This window comes from Aquarana catesbeiana, linkage group LG07, assembly GCF_042186555.1.
Source record: "Aquarana catesbeiana isolate 2022-GZ linkage group LG07, ASM4218655v1, whole genome shotgun sequence".
In the NCBI taxonomy this organism is placed as follows: Eukaryota; Metazoa; Chordata; class Amphibia; order Anura; family Ranidae; genus Aquarana; species Aquarana catesbeiana.
This window is the reverse complement of record NC_133330.1, coordinates 267,240,882-267,262,806: the sequence shown is the minus strand read 5'-3', so window position 1 is coordinate 267,262,806 and position 21,925 is coordinate 267,240,882. Positions and strand designations below refer to the sequence as shown.

Below are 21,925 nucleotides of genomic sequence, written 5' to 3'. Positions count from 1 at the left end.
TAATTTTCATAAATCAAATGGTAATGTTATGTAGCAATATGTACTACAAGCATAATGCACCGTACCTTCCAGTGTCTCAAAGCATCGCTTGTCCCTCTAGTGATCAGCGTACCAGGTGACATCATAACTGTGTGTCAAACAAAAGGATTGTGGGATGAATAGTCCTCCCGTCAGATAATTGCTTTGCACGATTATGTGCCAGGACTACATATCACAAGGATCTTTGCTGCCATTGGGAGGATGCTGGGAGTAGCTATAAAAGAAGCAAAAGCCTGTGCAGAGCTCTCTTCCTCCTGGGCCTGATGCAAGATGGAGCTCTCTGTGCAACAGGGAGGGAGAGGTCACGGCCTACCATGCGGAATACCACCTTCCAACCCATAACCTGAGAGGACTAACTCCGCTGTCTGTTGTCGGACATCTCTCCAACATCACTCCGGTCAACTGTCTATTGGTGGGTGTCAAGCTTCACGTCGGAAGAATGTGACAGCGGATCCATTGCATGAGTGTGGCTACACAAGTTCCTGTCCGGAAGACATCAGAACGATGTGGTCTTTAGTGAGAGGGCAAATCACTCGGCCTTTACCTACTCTTGTCACTGGTACTTTGAGACACTTTGCACAGACATCTTTATCCCAGGAATACTTTACTGCATTCACTTGAACACTGTGCTTAGTTATCTTTAGACTCCCTCATTACAAGATATTTACTGTTTCCACTACACCTAATTGGATTACAGTTAACAAGCTCCAACAAGCCGGTGAAGAATATCAGATCTGCAACATGAACTTTGCCATTACTGATACAAGGGGCTCCTATATTATCACTTTTAGACCTGCTCTCCCTTTTTAGGATAGCGTCATAGGCTGGCTAGGATCCATTTTTTACACTGTGGCAGTATAGGCAGTTGCTGAAATATCGTTATCTTTAACGTTATCTTTTAGAGAAGTGTACACATATATACATATATATTATTGTCATTGTTATTACTTGTCTTGTTACTTGTTTTGTCTTATAGAGGGGTTCTTATGCTGAGTTGGCGCTGTTGCTTAAAACGCAACAGATCTACTACCTCCTCTTTGTAGCGTAGTTTCCCATTTATGGTTCAAGTAAAATATTCATAGAACCTAAATACGCTGAGTTGTCTGATTATTACTCCCCAGTGAAACAAGGATGTCTGAACCCAGAGTGTCAGGTGGGTTGGAATGTTCAACAGGTCATGGCCGTGCAAATGAGCAGGTAATTCTAAGCAGTCCTCTAGAGGGCCAGGCTACATTTGGGGGCTTGTCCGGGATGCTATCTGCAGCGGGCCTTAGCCAATGTAGACCAGAGCCACAATTTGCGTGGGAGGTCGCCTCCATGGCCACAGTTGCTTGGAGTAAAAGTCATTGGGCCACAACAGACAAAAGCACCATTATGGAAATTAGCATACCTAGAGAGAGATCAGAAGGTGGCTGAGAACTCTGGCACCAGGAGTCTGGGCCTACCTGGTGGAAACTGAAGCCTCAGAGGAGTTGGATCAAGTCAGAGCACTGATATAATGGCAGGAAGAGGTGCCAGTGTGCTTTCAGGAGGAAGAGGTACATCTGACTGAAGAAGTGAAAGCAAGGGTGTTCCCGCTCAAAATGGAGAGAGATGAGATCGTGAAGTCGCCTTCGCCAAAAACTCACGAGAAGGGTCCTGTACCTGTGGGAACCGACTCGCAAGGGGCCAGTGCTTCTCCTCCCTCGTTCTACACGGATATGAGTTGATTAGTCATTAGCCTGGTGAAGAATGGATCTGGGAATGCTAATCAGAGTTACTGAAGACTTAGATTTTTCTCAGGGCAATTGCCAACCCCTGCGGGAGAAAACGAGTTTGAAAAATGGATGAGACAGGCTTTACAGGCCCTAGAAAAGTGGAGTGTTTCAGAGGCTGTAAAACTGCAGGCGCCATCTTTTTGGTGGATAACTGTACATGGAAGGTCACAGGAAAACCAGGACACCTGGCAGCTAAAGCGGCACTTCCGGCCACGGACGACAATCTGGAAACATTGGATGGAGTCACACGCAGAGGTAGCCAGGAAGCTAGCTGTTGCCAGGAAGCTAGCTGTTTGGTAATTTGGACAGGGTAAAATCCCCAATCCTCACTAAATTTAATAGGTACGATGCCCGGCGGGTGTGGAGAGACGACTCTTTGTACATCTAGCTGCATGTATGCGTTCCTTGATCATCCGATCGAGGGTGAATACTGCTGTGCAAAATGTAAGCACATTGTTTCCCTGGAAGCCCAGGTTCTGAATCTGGGGAAGCAACTGTCAGCACTGAGAAGTCCCTCCATACTAAAGGAGAGCCAGGAACATACACGGCAGGTGCCGGCAGGGGCCAGCACAGAGGCGGGTGGAGACAAAGAGGTGCAGGCACTAGCAAAGAGTAGATGGGTGACAGTCAGGAGGGGTAGAGGGGGAAGTGCCAGGGAGGCCGATCCAGGACTGGAGCATCCCAATAAGTACGCTCCATTGAGTGACATTGGTGAAACCAGTCAGGGACCAGCACTGCTGGAGCTGAGGGACTCTCCTAGCTGCCGGGGGAAGAACTCCTCCAGTGAGAGTGGGGGGGCAGCAAAGGGAAAGGAAAGACAGATTCTGGTGGTAGGGGACTCAATTCTTAGAAGGACAGAGAGGGCAATCTGTAACCAAGACCTGAAGCGCCGAACAGTATGTTGTCTACCGGGCGCTCGGGTTCGGCACATCACGGATCTGGTGGACAGATTACTGGGAGGGGCTGGGGAAGACCCGGCTGTCATGGTGCACGTTGGCACCAATGACAAAGTCAGAGGCAGATGGAGTGTCCTAAAGAACGATTTTAGGGACTTAGGAGCTAAATTAAGGAAAAGGACCTCCAAGGTAGTATTCTCAGGAATACTACCGGTACATCGAGCCACACCAGAAAGGCAGAGGGAGATTAGGGAAGTAAACAAGTGGCTGAAGAGCTGGTGTAGTAAGGAGGGGTTTGGGTTCCTGGAGGACTGGGCCGACTTCTCAGTCGGTAACCGGTACTAAAGAAGGGACGGACTGCACCTAAATGAGGAGGGTGCAGATCTGCTGGGAATGAAGATGGCCAAAAAGTTAGAGGGGTTTTTAAACTAGGCGATGGGGGGGAGGGTCCAGAGGCAGAGTTAGCCAGCGCAGAAGATATTCCAGAGGGTAGTATTGGGGGCATTAGTGGTAGGTTAACCAAAGCACAAAAACACAAGGTGAGTATAGTAGCAAGTCCTAGTTGCAATCTCGAAACACCCAATACGAGGACAATATGCGACCGGTCTAAACTATGTGGCATGTTAACCAATGCTAGGAGCATGGCGGACAAGATGGGTGAACTAGAGATACTGTTGTACGAGGAGGATTTGGATTTTGTGGGAATTTCAGAGACCTGGTTCAACAGCTCTCATGATTGGCTGGCAAACATTGAAGGGTATACCCTATACTGCAAGGATAGAGAGGGTAAAAAAAGGGGGAGGGGTATGCCTATATATCAAGAATAATTTACAAGTGAATGTGAGAGATGACATCACTGAGGGAGCTAGAGAGAAGGTGGAATCCTTATGGGTAGAGCTCCAAAGGGATGAAGCTAAGGGGAAAATAATACTGGGAGTATGCTATAGCCCCCTAACCTGAGGGAGGAAGTGGAGACAGATCTCCTATCACAATTTGGATTAGCAGCAAGGATGGGAAGTGTTATCATAATGGGGGATTTTAATTATCCAGAAATAGACTGGGCGGAGGGAACCGCGCATTCATTTAAGGCTCGCCAGTTCCTTGTCTTGCAGGACAATTTTATGGGTCCGATGGTTGACACACCAACTAGAAATAAAACATTACTGGATCTACTGATTACCAACAATACAGACCTGATCACGGATATGGAAATACGGGGCAATTTAGGTAACAGCGAACACAGGTCAATTCGTTTCAGTATAAATCACACAAATAGGAAACATAAAGGGAATACAAGACACTGAATTTCAAAAGAGCCAACTTCCCTAAACTACAAACCTTGCTAAAAGGCATAAATTGGGATAAAATATTAGGAACAAAGAATACGGAGGAGAGATGGGTTTGCTTTAAGAGCATATTAAATAAGGGTATTAGCCAATGTATCCCATTGGGTAATAAATTTAAAAGAGCGAACAAAAGTCCTGGATGGCTTAACTCCAATGTAAAAATGCATATAAAAGCAAAGGAGAAGGCCTTCAAAAAATACAAGGTTGAGGGATCATCCTCAGCATTCAGACTTTATAAAGAATGCAACAAGTAATGTAAGTGTGCAATTAGGACAGCTAAGATAGAACATAGCAGAGGAGAGCAAAAAAAATCCCAAGAAATTCTTTAAGTATGTAAACAGTACAAAAGGGAGGACACACCATATTGGCCCCCTAAAAGAATGAGGAAGGACATCTGGTTACAAAGGATGGGGAGATGGTCAAGGTATTGAATTTATTCTTCTCCTCAGTCTTCACGAGTGAATCGGGAGGCTTCAGTAACCAAAACTGCAGTGTTTATCCTCATGACACAACACAGGAAGCACCTCCATGGTTAACAGAGGACAGAATTAAAATTAGACTTGAGAAACTTAACATTAATAAATAACCGGGACCAGATGGCTTGCATCCGAGGGTACGTAGGGAACTCAGTCAAGTGATTGCCAGACCGTTGTTCCTAATTTTTACAGATAGTCTACTGACTGGAATGGTACCAGCTGATTGAAGAAAAGCCAATGTAGCACCAATATTTAAAAAGGGCCCAAAATACATCCCTGGGAATTACAGACCAGTTAGCCTAACATCAATAGTATGTAAACTCTTGGAGGGGATGATAAGGGACTATATACAAGATTTTAGTAATAAGAACGGTATCATTAGCAGTAATCAGCATGGATTCATGAAGAATCGTTCTCGCCAAACCAATCTATTAACCTTCTATGAGGAGGTGAGTTGCCATCTAGATAAAGGAAGGCCCGTAGACGTGGTGTATCTGGATTTTGCAAAAGCATTTGACACAGTTTCCCATAAACGTTTACTGTACAAAATAAAGTCCGTTGGCATGGACCATAGGGAGAGTACATGGATTGAAAACTGGCTACAAGGGCGAGTTCAGAGGGTGGTGATAAATGGGGAGTACTCAGAATGGTCAGGGGTGGGTAGTGGGGTACCCCAGGGTTCTGTGCTGGAACCAATCCTATTTAATTTGTTCATAAACGATCTGGAGGATGGGATAAACAGTTCAATCTCTGTGTTTGCAGACGATACTAAGCTAAGCAGGGCAATAACTTCTCCGCAGGATGTGGAAACCTTGCAAAAAGACCTGAACAAACTAATGGGGTGGGCGACTACATGGCAAATGAGGTTCAATGTAGAAAAATGCAAAATAATGCATTTGGGTGGCAAAAATATGAATGCAATCGATACACGGGGGGAGAACCTCTGGGGGAATCTAGGATGGAAAAGGACCTGGGGGTCCTAGTAGATGATAGGCTCAGCAATGGCATGCAATGCCAAGCTGCTGCTAACAAAGAAAACAGAATATTGGCATGCATTAAAAAGGGGATCAACTCCAGAGATAAAACGATAATTCTCCCACTCTACAAGGCTCTGGTCTGGCCGCACCTGGAGTATGCTGTCCAGTTCTGGGCACCAGTCCTCAGGAAGGATGTACTGGAAATGGAGCGAGTACAAAGAAGGGCAACAAAGCTAATAAAGGGTCTGGAAGATCTTAGTTATGAGGAAAGGTTGCGAGCACTGAACTTATTCTCTCTGGAGAAGAGACGCTTGAGAGGGGATATGATTTCAATATACAAATACCGTACTGGTGACTCCACAATAGGGATAAAACTTTTTTGCAGAAGAGAATTTAACAAGACTCATGGCCACTCATTAAAATTAGAAGAAAAGAGGTTTAAACTTAAACTACGTAGAGGGTTCTTTACTGTAAGAGCGGCAAGGATGTGGAATTCCCTTCCACAGGCGGTGGTCTCAGCGGGGAGCATTGATAGCTTCAAGAAACTATTAGATAAGCACCTGAATGACTGCAACATACAGGGATATATAATGTAATACTGACACATAATCACACACATAGGTTGGACTTGATGGACTTGTGTCTTTTTTCAACCTCACCTACTATGTAACTAGGTATGCGTCCACCCATACCTCTATCAAGGCGGCTGGGGGCGGAGCCGGAGCAGAGGCAGGGAGCTATGAAAGAGCATCTGACAGGAGACTCTGTGGGCTAACAATGTCGGAAGCTGCATCATCCTGCCCTGCAGATCCTGCAAGACAGGAAAGCTCCAAGGTAAGCCACAGCATGCACAGGCCACCTTTGCACTTACTAACCACTATTGCCTTTAGGCTATATAGTGGTATGCAGCACACTATTTGCATCCTTCTCTCTCTGGTTCCTTTTATCTCACTCCATGGACAAAAGCCCCAGAAGAGAAAAAGTCCAGGTCCAGGAGCAACATGTGCTTCATGCGAACACAAACTAGTGTTAGATTGGACGAAACTGCTATGCCAAAAACTAGCAAACTGGTGGCAAAAGAATCACAGGGGTGTTTTAAAGAACTCCTGTCAACTTTCAAAAAAGAAATGTGGGACACATTTAACCCCTTGTGCACAGCAATAAAAAAAACTTGCAAACCCCCACCAAAGAAGTGCTTAGCAGTAAACCTTCCACCAGTCAGGCAGCCACACCGTCTACTAGCAGTGAACAGCCTGACAAATCTGACCAAGAAAACCATCAGCAACCTCATCCTCTGACTCCGACATGTTTTAAGGCTTATGTTCGGACTCAGAGGATGAAGAGGAAGACCCTCAAAAAGGTTACTCTTCCCAACATTGGATACAGAGGAACTACTGAGGGCAATCACAGATACACTAAGAATAAAAGAACAAAAGCCAGAGCTGTCCCTCCACGACAATATGTAGAAAGGCCTCCTTTTGAGCCTATAGACGAATGCTCAGATAAAACATTAACACTAAAAACTGAGGTATTGGTATCCCTGGTATCAGCAAGAAGGGTCAGCGAGGTTCGGGTACTGTCAATCCTGGAACCCTACTGTACGATTCTGTTAGACAAGATCCTCTCCCCTGACCCGGCCTTTCTACCAAAAGTCCCCTCAATATTCCACAGGTCTCAGAACATTATCATACCCTCCCTCCTAGCTAATCTTCATAGCAACAAAAGGGATTCATATGACAAAATAGATATCAGAAGAATCCTGATAGCCTATCTAGAAAGGACCAAGGACTGGTGAAGGACCTCATCTCTTTTTGTCCTATACTCAGGGAAAAATAAAGGTCAGCAAGCTTCAAAGAGCTCTATAGTGAGATAGATCAAAATGGGCATCCCACTGGCATACCAATCCCAGAACCTACATCCGCCAGACGGAATCACAGCCCACTCTACCAGCATGGGCCTCCTCCTTCTCAGAAAAAGCAGATACATTATTTTTACATTACTCAATATTATTAATTTGACTATTTCTATAATATTATCTACCGACATTATATACAAGGGTATCTTTGGGTACATTATCTACACATTATTCAATAATACTAATTTCATATTAAGAATATTTACTATCTACAAATTGACATTTTGTTCCCAGATATCCCTTCATTTTGACAAGCTCTTCATTATTATCTTTGTCACATGGACACCATCCCATTATCCGGACACTGCCATTCCATCACCCGTTGCCATCCAGACATATTATGCTGCCTCAGCTCCCGTGCGGGGGTTTGTTGCCTCTGGCTCACTCCGTGCCATTTGCCGTGCGTCTCACTCAGTGCCAGGGTTGGTAAGTGTATGTCTCCTGACCAACCATGTTGTGATTAGATCTATTTTACTCCTTTCTAATAAGATGGAGATTTACTATATCTATATATCTTACAGGTTTGTACTGCATCAGCTCCTGATGAGTGGAGAAAACCATCCACGAAACGCGTCGAGCTACACTTGATGCTTCAACCTTAATTATTTGTACTCTGTTGTGATCAGTATTATTTTCTAACTCTTTATATTATTGTGCCCTTTTTACACCAGGTCTCGGGCACACCACTTTGGGTACCCAGTATGACCATTACTAATATAATGTGATCTATATTCCAGCTACCAGGTTCCGGGCATGCCACTTCTGGCACCTATCATGATTATGAATATTATCATGGCTATGCGATTAATTCCAGTTATTGTTGTACCATTAGCTTTTTATTTACCATTTATCGAGTATGATTTTATATCTACTGTATGTATTTTTCCATACTATATGCTTCATTTTCATGCAAAAACATATATGTGTGTTGATATATGTGAAATTCTTGTTACTCTATTTACTATGACTATTAAATGAATATTTTTTAACCCTCCGCAATCCAACCGCTTCATTTAAAGTCCCAACTTCCCTGTTTGTTATATACCTGACTCCGGGATGGAGGCGACTAGTGCGCCTCATTTAAAGTCCCAAACTCCCCTCTTTATGCCTCTCAGAAAAAGCAGGGGCTACACTGGAGCAGATCTGCAGGGCACTGACATAGTCGAGCTTTAAGACCTTTGTGAGGCACTATTGCATCAACCGCCTGTCTGACCAAGATCAAACTTGCTCCAGGCGGTGGACCCCCCCTAGTAAGTATTCCTTGCTACATCCTCTCAGATGTTGCCCTGGAAGATGCCTTGAGAAAACAGAGTTAGGTACCTGGTAACTCTTTTTCTAGGAAGTCTTCCAGCTCCCACAGAGCCATTGTGTTATCCCGGCAGGGATGGATTAACCACCACAGTGATTATTGCTAGTGGCTAAAACAACCACTAGCAATAATTGCATGTAAAATCCAACAGGCTGGTTGTACCAAAGTTGATTGATCAACTTGGGTATATTTTGCCTGCCCATACATGGTTCGAATCTTGGCCAATTTCTGCTGAACTAGCCAAGGTTTGAACCGTTTATGGCTGGCTTAAGATGGTGTTGCCCTCTGTCTCTCTGTTTTGTGTTATATGTACTAATGGGATCCACCCAAGTTCCTAAATATGCACTATATAATATTTAATATAAAAATGAGTTCTTACTCTGGAACCAAAATGTATTCTTCCCATAAAATATAAAAGTCTAGTTGGATCAAAAAGGAAAGTACCAATATAAATAATTTAGCCTGGTACAGAAAATTCTTGACACTTAAAGCAGAGTTGCACCCAAAAATGGAACTTCCGCTTTAAGGGAAGGTGACCCCCTGACATGCCACATTTGGCATGTCATTTGTTTGGGGGGGAGAGGAAACCCTCTAAAAAGAGGGTTCCAGCTCACACTTCCTCCTGGGGCTCCGCGGAGCCGGAAGTCAGTTCACCTCCCCCCCTCCCTCTTGGCAATCATCTGGGACATGTCACTGGTCCCAGATAATTGCCCGACCAGTCACAGCACGCCGCACGGCTCATGTATGCCCAGTGTGTGCCCGGCGGTGAAGCCACAGCCAGATGCCCACAGTGACAATGCCGGCACCGCAGAGAGGAGGGGGAGACAAGCAGGGCTTCGTTCCCCCGCATCGCTGGACCCTGGGGCAGATAAGTGTTCGATTATGAAAAGTCAGCAGCTGCAGTATTTGTAGCTGCTGACTTTTATTTTATTTATTTTTTTTTTTTAGCAGAAATCCTCTTTAAAAACATTATCATAAAATACAAAGAAAAAGTAAAAAAGCCATGATGTGCCAAAAGATGAGATGGTAGGAAAGAGAGTCTTGTCTTTAATGTTTAAATGTAGTCTTGGCAGTTGGCAAGCACTACTTGTTTTCTTAAATGCTGCCAACAGATTTAATTGGATGTTTCATCATCATGAAAGTTTTTTGATGTCTAGGACACGTGCCACTGTGTGGCACTATGTCATGTGTTTAATGAAGTCACTGACTTTAAAGCTTTATAAATAAGAACTGAGATGTACAGACAATCATCCACTGAGTTGAAATCAACAATCAGTACAATGAAGGTCATCCTGCTTTTTGCACTGTTTGGTCTGAGCTACTGTCAAGGTAAGCACTATTGATCATTAAATAAGATTATTATATTGCTAGAACAATTTGGGCACATTTTTGGGGGGTCTCCAAGAAATACTAATCTATGTGTATGTTATGTATAAATAAATGTGTAGCGCTGGAAATATTAACATGAAAAACCTGGAAAAGGTACCAGGCAAGTGATTATGCAATCCAAAACTGTAAATAAATCAGAAGGAAAGCAAATCTATGCAAAAAGTAAGAAATGGGCAATCTAAGTAACACAGTGACGTGTGGCTAATGCCAAATACATACAGATATATGCAAACTGAAACACACATGTAAGTGTTGAGGACACACAAGGAAATGTTATATAGTCCACATAAAAAAAAAATAACGGGTGAAAAAATGTAAAACAAAAATACTTTTGCACAAATAAAGATAAAATGGATCATACAGTGTGAAAAGAGTGATCAGTCCACAAATTGAAGAGCCAACAAGTGAGGGCAATGTAGTAATAAGTCCATATATATGGAACACCAAGATAAAATCGCAACGTGGTCTCAAGTGAAATGGCAGTACTTCATTCAGATGTTTGGCGATCAGAACATTCAACCACTTCAGCAAGACCTGGGGTTGTGTCTCCACCGTCTAGGGTTAAAGGGGATTCGGTACTCTTACCCTGAGTTGTGGATCCACACACCAGTGGCGGTGAATTATACAAGCATGGATGCAAACTGGAATTGCAGGTATCAGACTTCAATGAGGACTCGCTCCTGCAATTGTCATTCAAAGAGTGATAGCGCTAAAAGCTGAAAATTGGTCTATGCAGGAAGGGGGTTTAGGTGCCCAGTAAGCAAGTGGTTAAACAACTGTTTGCATCACTGTTTGGAGAGTGTGGTCAGTGACTGCTGGCATCCCTGATCTCTACACCTGATGACCATCAGAGAAGGAGCTGGAGCGAGTCCTCATTGAAGTCTGATACCTGCAATCCCGGTTTGCATCCATGCTTGTATGATTCACCCCCGCTGGCATGTGGATCCACAGCTCAGGGTAAGAGTACCGAATGCCCTTTATCCCTAGACAGTGGAGGCACAACCCCAGGTGTTGCTGAATTGGTTGAATGTTCTGATCACCAGACATCTGAATGAAGTACTGCCATTTCACTTGAGACCACATTGCGATTTTATCTTGGTGTTCCATATATATGGACTTATTACTATATTGCCCTCACTTGTTGGCTCTTCAATTTGTGGACTGATCACTCTTTTCACACTGTATGATCCATTTTATCTTTATTTGTGCAAAAAGTATTTTTTTTTTTTATGTTTTTGCACCAGATATTTTTAATGTGGACTATATAATGTTTCCTTGTGTGTTCTCAACACATACATGTGTGTTTCAGTTTGCATATATCTGTATGTATTTGGTATTAGCTTGCCCATTTCTTACTTTTTGCATAGATTTGCTTTCCTTCTGATTTATTTACAGTTTTGGATTGTATAATCACTTGCCTGTTACCTTTTTCAGGTTTTTCACGTTAATATTTCCAGCGCTACACATTTATTTATACATACCTTTACAATAAGTCTAATGCCCTGTACACACAATCGCACATTTCAACAACAAAATCCATCGGATTTTTTCCGACGGATGTTGGCTCAAACTTGTCTTGCATACACACGGTCACACAAAGTTGGTCAGACATTCTGAACATCATGAACGCAGTGACGTACAACACGTACGACGAGCCGAGAATAATGAAGTTCAATAGCCAGTGCGGCTCTTCTGCTTGATTCTGAGCATAAGTTGCACTCTGTGCGTCGGAATTGTCTACACACAATCGGAATTTACACAAACGGATTTTGTTGTCGGAAAATTCTAGATCCAGCTCTTAAACTTTGTGTGTCGGAAATTCCAATGGAAAAAATCCGATGGAGCCTACACACGGTCGGAATTTCCGACAACAAGCTCCGATCGCACATTTTCTGTCGTAAAGTCCGATCATGTGTACAGGGCATTATTGTTGTGTTATTGTGTTATTATTGTTGTGTTGGCAGCTTATCCCTTTTAGGTGGCGCAGTAATTTATCCTTTTATATATGTGCATGTTATGTCATTGTATTATAGATAGTAGCTGTTCAGGAATTACTGTTTCTAATCCAGACGACGATAATTGTCTGATCCTAGCAATAAAGGTAAAGTGGTAATTAACATGAAAATAATAGGCTCCAGATTGGCAGCCAAATTGACCCCTAAACTCCACCCTCTATCTTTCCCTAAAATTCCCTAAAATTTGTTCTAGCTCAGAAACTTTGACATAAAATCCCCAAAAGATCATGGGAACCTTTCATGACTTATGGAAAATTGTATAAGACTGGTGGCTGAATAAAGAACTGTTCAGAATAGGTAATTTGTTCAACTCTATGGGGCCTCTATCAGTAGGGTTATGTGTTAGCAAACTTGACATTCCCTTAACAGAAAAGTTTAGACTAAAGCCTCGTACACACGATCAGATTTTCCGCCGGGAATTGTGTGATGAGAGACTGTTGGCCTAAAATCCGACCATTTGTACGATCCATCAGACAATTGTTGTCCAACTTTCTGCCGGCAAATGTTGGATGGCAGGCTAATAAATTTTCCGCGGACGGCGGTCTGTTGTCAGATTTTCCTATTGTGTGTACAAAAGTCCGTCAGACAAAAGTCCAAAGTACAAACACGCATGCTCGGAATCAATGCTCATCAAGCACGAAATTAGCAGAATTTGCCCAAAGGGTGGCGCTCAAGAGCTGAAAATCCATGTAGTACGTCGCTACGTTCGTGTTTGTTGGCAGACAATTGTGTGCCGTTTGTATGCAAGACTAGTTCCTGGCCAACGCCCTTCGGACAAAAGTCTGACGCTTTGTCTGCGGAAAATCCGATCATGTGTACAAGGCTTTACTCAAATATTACACTTTTTACATTTTATCTTGTCCAACAAACCAGACTCTTGAGTCTTACAGCTTATGAATAGTGGTGCTCCAATATCATGGATCAGAGAGGAGGCATTTCCATCATATACTCTTCCCAGAAGCCTTATGCCGCGTACACACGAGCGGACTTTATGGCAGACTTTGCCCGGCGGACGGGATTTCGTCAGACAATTCGATCGTGTGTGGGCTCCAGCGGACTTTGTTTTCTCAAAAGTTGGACGGACTTAGATTTGAAACATGTTTTAAATCAATCCGTCAAAATCGAGTCCGGTCGAAAAATCCGCTCGTCTGTATGCTAGTTCGACGGACAAAAAGCCACGCTAGGGCAGCTATTGGCTACTGGCTATGAACTTCCTTGTTTTAGTCCGGTCGTACGTCATCACGTACGAATTTGACGGACTTTGGTGGATTGTGTGTAGGCAAGTCCGTTCATTCAGCAAGTCCGTCGTAAAGTCTGTCGAAAAGTCCGCCGAGCAAAGTCTGCTGTAAAGTCCGCTAGTGTGTACGCGGCATTAGACAAACCTTCCTACTCTCGGAACTAGGAATCTGATGTGGGAGACAATTGGGATCCAGATATGTGGTTCCAGTGTTTCCAGTGCTTTTTCAGAAGCATCCTGAATATCTTACATGATGGTATTAGGTTACCACCAGACTTGCCAAAATATTCCAAAATTCATCCCCTTTGTGTTTCTGAGGTTGAAATCTCCTGGGTTCCATGTTCCACATGTGGTGAACTTGTCCCCACGTTAGGAGAATCTGGAACAAACTTTTTTCCAATGCTATGTAAATCACCGGTATTGATTTTTCAAAAGACCCCAAAATCGCTCTCCTAAATCAGTCAAAAAGATTCCCAAACATACTCAAACTCTCATATTTTACATGCTCTTAGGAGTCAAAACTACAATCACTAGAGCCTGAGAAAAGCCATCTGTCTCGTTGACCTCTGCTGAATAGAAAATATTGTGTTGCATTCAAACGGCACACAATTGTCTGTCAACAAACACGAACGTAGCGACGTACTACGTGGATTTTCAGCTCTTGAGCGCCACCCTTTGGGTAAATTCTGCTAATTTCATGCTTGATGAGCATTGATTCCGAGCATGCGTGTTTGTACTTTGGACTTTTGTCTGACGGACTTTTGTACACACAATAGGAAAATCTGACAACAGACCGTTGTCCGCGGAAAATTTATTAGCCTGCCATCCAACATTTGTCCACATGGCCCAGAAGAAATTAGTAAGCACTTTAAGGGACAAAACCCGGGTCTTTGAATTGATATGGGAACCGTGGGCCATATATGTGCAGGTCCCTCTATACCCTGGACTTCTGGACACATAGGTGGCTCACGCCCTAGGTGACCTCCCCCCTACTTCCCTTCTGCCTCTCTCTCTTCCCCCTCGGGTCACTTCGAACCCAATTTGTTTTCCTCTTTTCTATTGTCCTCTCATCTTTAAGTATGTGATAGCATGGCGTTCTGTGGCACATTGAAATATAACTCTCCCGCTCTAGTGGGGTGGTTCAGGGGAGTGTGGTGTCTATGCTTCATGTCCCTCATCCTATCCCAGGGATGTGGGACTCTCTTTTCTTCCCCTCCACTTCGTCTGGACACATTTTTTTTTGTCAGTTTCAGCTATCTGTATTAAAGGACTCTTTAAAAATACTCTTGGCAGGAAGAATTTTATATATGACTCTCTCCCACAAATGGTTGTTGTTCTCCTGGGGCTTCAGCTATGGTTCCCCATCACCATTTTTGTTTTTGTATCCTGATATTCGACAACCAGATTCTTGTTAATCCACCATCTCGGTATGATGCATGGGGTGCATAGGTCATCTAGCGTTTTCCTCCTTAGGGATTATGTTTCAGGCAGAGACTAAACTCTCTGCATGTCTCATTTACTCCTGAGGCTTATGATCATCTTATTGGGAGAAGGACATTATACTTTGCTTGCCCCTTCTGATTATGTAATCACTGTTGTTTGTTTTTTGGCTTGCAGTGTCAAATGTATCTAATCTTCTTGGTCCTTGACTTGTTGGGGGCGTTCTATGTTGTATACCGCTCTCCTGTTTCTGAAATCTCTGGTATACTCATTACATGCTTTTCTTCTTGTTTCTGTATTTTACAATACTTTTATAAAAAAGATTGAAAGTTAATAGTGTTGGATATATTCATCACTAACATATGTCTTTCATTTTCAGGAATTTGGATATTTTCTTTCCGCTTTTGGCAAATTCTATTGTGCATACAATAAATTTCAGGTACATTTTATTGTAACAATAACAAGTTTGTAAGTTTACTTGTTCTAAAGAGCCACTATACAAAAATAATGCCTGTGGCGCATCTCATTTATCTAGGTCATGGTATACCTAGTCATAGTTAGTAGTCACATTCATCTCTAGTTAACTACTACCATGTATAAAAAATGTGAATATTTGTCTCATGAAGCAGTTTCTGTAATAGAGTGGAGAGAGCTGAGAATAACAAGTGAAGCTGAAATGTAAGTTATGCAATAGAGATGTTATCCCATGTAACATGGATATGAATAATTCTAAAAAAATAATAATTTTCCCTATCCTCAGCTCACTTGAGATTATCCTATTAACAGAAAGAAAGTAGACTAAATAGTTAGAAAAGATAAATAAATAAAGATTTATTTAAATAAGCATAAAATATTTCAAGATCTTTCACAGTTTAATGTACCCACTATGCTTTGTTTTATCTCTTATTTTTTGCTGTCTGTGTATCAAAAGGGAGATTTCTATTTAATTTCCATCCTGGAGATGCAACAGGAAGTGAGAGGAATGCTCTATATAATGGGGGGATTTTATGGAAACAGGTGTCCCCACACTGCAAGATTTCCCCTCAACTCTTGTCCTGGAACCATTTTTCATTTTCCTTCACCTTATATCCTGCGTCAATGGTCATCAGAACAAACAGGGAAGGTGAAACTTCTTAGCAGGGACACAGACAGTAATAAAAATATATATACAGACTAATGAGAGCACCAAACAAGCAGCCAAAGCTTTTATTGATAAAACTGGTTCAATGCAGAAAAAAGCCAGACTCGGGTCCTTTGATATGTTCATTAACACTGGCATAACTTGCTTTCTGAAACTGTTCCAAACAGAAAACCACAGATTTGTCTGATATCTGATTATCTTAGTCCATTAAAGCAAAGCTGAGTCCCGATGAAGGGGGAATCTGAAGGCCCCTGAGATGCATTCGCTTTTTTCTGCTATAGATGTTTGTTTGGGTCCTATACAGAAAATTCTGAACCTTTAATAACATTTACAAAATACAGAAAATAATAAAACAAAAATCCAGGATGTTCTGAACGTTGAGCTGGTAGGGAAAAGATATAAAAATAAAGGTCATGAGGTTTTTAAGGTTTGCAATTAATCTTGGCAAGCACTGCTTGTTTTCTTAGGTGTCCCTTTAACAAGGCACAATATGACCTGCACATATCATGTCTATTCACCGCATATAAATCCCTCAGAGGAGGGCATGTTTATTAAAAAAATTGTATTGGAATATGCAGTGACTGGCCGCAATGTGTATTGGACGTGAGGAGAAAACACTCTTCAATAAGAAATAAAATAAGCAGGGAAAGCAAGAAAAATAATAGTTAAAATAAAATGAATTGTTAACCTCTTCCGAATGATGGCTACAGCGCGGACCTACTTTACCGGGAGGGCATTATTAGACGTCCTCCCATGCTCGTGCGGCCTGCGCTCCCCCTGCAGGGCGCACAAGGCGCGCTCTGTGATCAGCGAGTCTATGAGACTCGGCTGATCACAGATCGGAGTAAGGGGTTGATTCCGATCCCTTACCACGTGATCAGCTGTCAGCCAATGACAGCTGATCATGTGATGTAAACAGAGACAGTAATTGACTATTTTTTCTCCTCACGCTGATAGCGTGAGGATAGAATTTAAAAAAAGGCGATCACTGGCGGCTGTCAGAGGGACATAGGTCCCGATCGTGAGGAGCCTCTGCAGAGTCATCTGTGCCCACCTATGCCACCTGCCAGTGCCACCTACCAGTGCACAACCAGTGCACAACAGTGCCGCCTACCAATGCCCACCAGCGCCACTTACCAGTGCCCACAGTATCACCCACCAGTGCCCACAGTGCCACCTATAAATGTCACTAATCTGTGCCTCATCATCAGTACCGCCTCATCAGTGCCTATCAGTGCAGCCTCATCAGCGCATATCAATGAAGGAGAAAAATTACCTGTTTGCAAAATTTTATAACAAACTATGAAACATGTTTTTTTTTTCTAAATTTTCTGTCTATTTTTGTTTGTTTAGCAAAAAATTAAATACCCAGTGGTGATTAAATACCACCAAAAGAAAGCTCTATTTGTGTGAAAAAAATGATAAAAATTTAATTTGGGTACAGTGTTGCACGACACTAATTAGTAATTTTCATTCAAAGTGTGATAGCGCTGAAAGCTGAAAATTGGCCTGGGCAGGAAGGGGGGTTTACATGCCCAGTAAGCAAGTGGTTAATAAAAGACTTATTGGGCAGGGGCTATGCAGGAAAATTGTTTTTTATTTATTTCAAGACATTCCTGTGACATTTGTAACAAAATGTATTTATGGCTTTATAAATACACTCTGGTCACTGAAATGTCTTGATCATAGGCGTGCGCACAGGGTGTGCCAGGTGTGCCTGGGCACACCCTAATTGCCTTGTGTGGTGCATATTCCCTCCTGTTTAGACCACTGATATTTCATCCCAAAAAAAAAGTTACAAAAGAAAATAATTTTTTGGAAAAGAAAATAAACAAAATTACACTGTCCACTGCCCTACTGACACCATCAGTACATATACACATGCATATGTATTTGAGCTTTGGGGTGCACACCCTAATGCAAGAGGCTGCGCACACCTATGGTCTTGATATAAATAAAAACACAAATATTAATACATGGTCCCTCTTCAATAGACTTTAATTATTGTTATTTTTACTGTCCACATACAGAATGGGAATATATTGAGGTCTAGTGTGAAAGTATACCCACATTAGACCTCGGGGTATATAAAGGACACGACCCACTAGGAAATGTTTCTAGGGGGTAAAGGCCTCTGACTTTCAAAAGCCATAAGAGGCATGGCGATATGTTGTTTCCTCAAAAATTGGCATGTATATAGGCATATGTATATTTATAGTTCTATATGTACATACAGACATTATATACATATATATATATATATATATATATATATATATATATATATATATATATACATACACATATATATATATATATATATATATATATATATATATATATATATATATATATATATATATATATATCCTGAATGAGTCGGGTGATTTTACTGCCAAGCGGTGACATTCATCTGCTCCCTCATCACATTGTGACTGTTTCTCTTCTCTTTCCCTGCTATTACCATCTCTGAGGTGGAGAAGCGGGGAGGAGATCATTTCCTCTGATTTTGCTGCAGTGGGAGACAGAACAACATCTCCACTCCTCATCACAGCCACATAAACCACTGTACAGTGGAGACAATGATAGTCACTATTGTGGAATATATCGGTTCATAAATGGACACTTTAATCACTGACAACGGATCGGATTCGGTGTTCTGAATGCATTTTGGTGTCTAGGACACTTTCTTTTTAAAATTACATTAGCCATGACACTTTAGGCCAATGGCCATACTATAGAATATTTCTGCAGACAGGAGCACAGAAACCAGCTGGCACCTATCTAAAGACTTTCATTAAAGTGTTATTGATTTGTTGAGATTTACTTTAAGAGATCCATTTTTTAATAGGGCAGTTACAATAACTGTATACAATTAATTTTATACAAACCATTTGCCATGTATTATATGATTAATGACAACAGATTCTTTCACTTTCCTTTTAGTAAGTTTGACTCTGTGTTATTTTTTTAGGAGGATAAAAATGAAGAGAATTACAATGCTGCAGCAAAACCATACATTATTGCACTGGTATGGGGTACTAATTTTAAGACTTTATGTATAGATTAGCTGTTCAAGAAAAGATTTTTTTTCTTTTTATGGTCAACATGTACATAGTAAAATATTTACTAAAGTCTATCCAGTAAAAGAAAATGTACCCCTACCACAATGGAAGATTAGAGTGGTGGGGTTGGAGGGAGTAGGGTGGAGGAGGTTTTTACCAGAAAAGGAATCAGCACAAGGGACACATCCTACTGAATGTAAGTTATGTCCCTTATCCTGAATTTTCTTTTTGAGTTTGTCTGCCCTTAGGCTTTAAACTGATTGTAAAGGGATTTTTTTAAATAACAAACATGTATAATATACTTAACTGCTCTGTGCAATGGTTTTGCACAGAGCAGCCCAGATCCTCACCTTCTGAGTGCCCCCATAGCAAGCGGCTTGTTATGGTGGCACTCATGCAAGCTTGATCCTAAGCTGCGTTCTGTGTGTGTATTAACACACACAGCGCAACTCAGCCCCATCTCTGATCTTTGCTCAATGGCTGAAATTGACAGCATCAGGAGCCGATGGATTCCTCGATGGCCAGAAAGGAGAGAGAGAGTGAAGGGAGCTGCTGCTCTCAGGTACGGCACTGGATAGAGATCAGGCTTAGGTAAGTATAATGGGGGCCAGGGGAAGGAGCTGAAAACAAAGAGTTTTTTTTTTATCCTAATGCAGAGAATGCATTACATAAAAAAAATTCCTCTACCTTTAGAACCACTTTAATGATACAGCTTATAGACATGGAAAAAACAATACTACCCAATTCACAAAAATAAAATTCCCCTATTTATCATTTTCACTTAAGTATTTTATTATTAATAATAATAATAATAATAATTATAATAATAACAGTATCTCTAACAATGTACTTTATACTCTTTTTGCAGACGTGTATAGGCTGCCATCCTGATAAAATTATTGGTAAAGGTCATACTTTAGTAAGTCTCTCTCCATCTACCTATATTTCTTTACATCGTGTTTCAATATAATGTATGCCATGTGTTTCCAGCTCATGAGCCACATTTAAACATGACAAATGGCAGAAAACCAAATGATTTCAGTAATCCTGATTCAATAACGCATCATCCAATCACGCACAAAGCGAAATCTTCAATCTTCAAATCAAAATGTTATTTTCAAATGCTTCTCTTCATGATTTGGTATTCAAATGTGAGCATGCTCCATGAGAAAAATCCAGTAGTAAACCAGTTCAATGAACTATGAAGATGTGCAAAGTGCAGGAATCTATGATAACCAATTACATTTTCCCTTTCATTGAATTACAGCATACAGAGCAAACAAACATGGTTATTGATTGTCATTTGGTCACTGTGTTTAGCTGTTTGCATTTTTAAGTAAAAATAATGCCAACTTTTTTATAAAGATTGGGAACACTTTTAATAAATGACAGAAATTAAATAATAAATACAAACACTGTGGTACATGTATGTATGTACATCTATCTATTTATATATATTGTAAGATATTTGTAATCTTATATTGTAAGATATTGGGGTGATTCAGCTCAAGTGGTGTATGCCATTTGAAGAAACACGTCAGTCCAGACAGCTTTTTCAAGTTCAAACAGTAATCTTCCCTCACAGGGGGTTCCACCATCACTGTATAAACACTCACTCCAGCCTCCTGGCTTACTCACTGTAAGCTTTGTGCTGTTTTAGTCGCGGTCCACATCTGCCTGCTACAGACGTGCACACACAGGCTGCCACCTGTAGCCTTAGACTCAGAGACCTCTTGTCTCTTTCTAGTGGAGCCGTCTTCTACTGGGACCCTCCTGACCTCCTAGTCCAGACTTCCTGTGTGGAGATATCTCCAAGTCTGAGCCCTGAGCTCTCTCCCTGAGTGGAATATAAACCCAGCCCGCAGGTGTGCAATCAGCATGCCTGTCTTTGTAAAAACCAAGCTGAAACTGCTAATATACACAATGACCCGGGGTCGCCTCTCCAAAATATATATGTAGCAAGGTCCCAGGCCTCCTTTGGTCTAATGAGAACCTCCAGGGCCAGAGACAGCTGACATCCTTCTGTATATGGTGAGTTGCATGGCATAGTGGGTATAATGCAAGGTAGATTGATTCGGCACCAGACACTTCTTGGATGCAAAAGAAATTTTATTTATTTTAACAGAACTTTTGGAGAGAGGGTTAGGGCAAGGACACCCTTAGGTAGTTGCAAGATTAAATGGCAGACTCTGAGACTTTAACTCTACGCTGGGTCCCTAGCTTGGCACTCAAGATACTTCTCAAGCTTCACCCCACTGGCCTGCTCGGTCCCTGGCTTGACGCACAAGTCTGCTCTGCAAGCGTCACCTCTGCTGGCTGGGTCCCTGGCTTGAAACCCACTGAAGTTTCCCGTTTCTTCACCATCCCCTTTTGGTAAGAATACTGCTCTGATACTTGCTTCAGCTACTCACTGTGGTCCCTGGTAATAAGGTGAAACGGTCCCTTAGTGGCGACAGCTTCCCTTCTACCTCCAAAAATTGACAGGTTCTCCGGCCGGCAGAACTGTCACTTCTGGTTGGACTGCAAGCCGCAATCCCAACCCTGCACTGCTCTTGCTTCTGGATAGGCCCTCAGACAGCCTAGCAGCCAGATGTGCCCAGGATAGGCCCAAACTTCAGCCTAGCAGCCCAGGCAATACGACACACGTCCACCCAGACAGCCGTCCAGGTGGCACAGAACCCTGATCTCCTGACTCTACCCAAATACATAGGTTCTCCCAGCAGGTCAAGGGATTTGAAGAAAACCCCTGCCCATTGGCTGGGATACCCCATATACCCATAATCTGACCTTGCGTTGCCCTTCTCATATCTAATGCCACCAAGTACCCGGCCACCTAGCGGCGAAAGAGAGAAGTGCAGCAATTACAGACAGAGTGAAATCAATTGATCCTCAACAATTAGCCAAGGTAGCTAAATTTAGGTAA

The 21,925-nt window shown here is 42.1% G+C and overlaps 1 protein-coding gene across 1 annotated transcript in view; it reads left to right on the top strand.

The window, feature by feature from the left end:
* The first annotated feature begins 9,917 nt into the window (after positions 1-9,917).
* Positions 9,918-21,925, top strand: part of LOC141102545 (uncharacterized) — a 73,080-nt gene continuing 61,072 nt past the window's right edge. Inside the window, exons 1-5 of the mRNA XM_073591470.1 lie at positions 9,918-10,044; positions 12,138-12,205; positions 15,176-15,235; positions 18,912-18,968; positions 19,871-19,921. Coding sequence (XP_073447571.1) covers positions 9,951-10,044; positions 12,138-12,205; positions 15,176-15,235; positions 18,912-18,968; positions 19,871-19,921 — 330 coding nt within the window. The 5' untranslated portion in view covers positions 9,918-9,950. The remainder of the gene's footprint in view (positions 10,045-12,137; positions 12,206-15,175; positions 15,236-18,911; positions 18,969-19,870; positions 19,922-21,925) is intronic.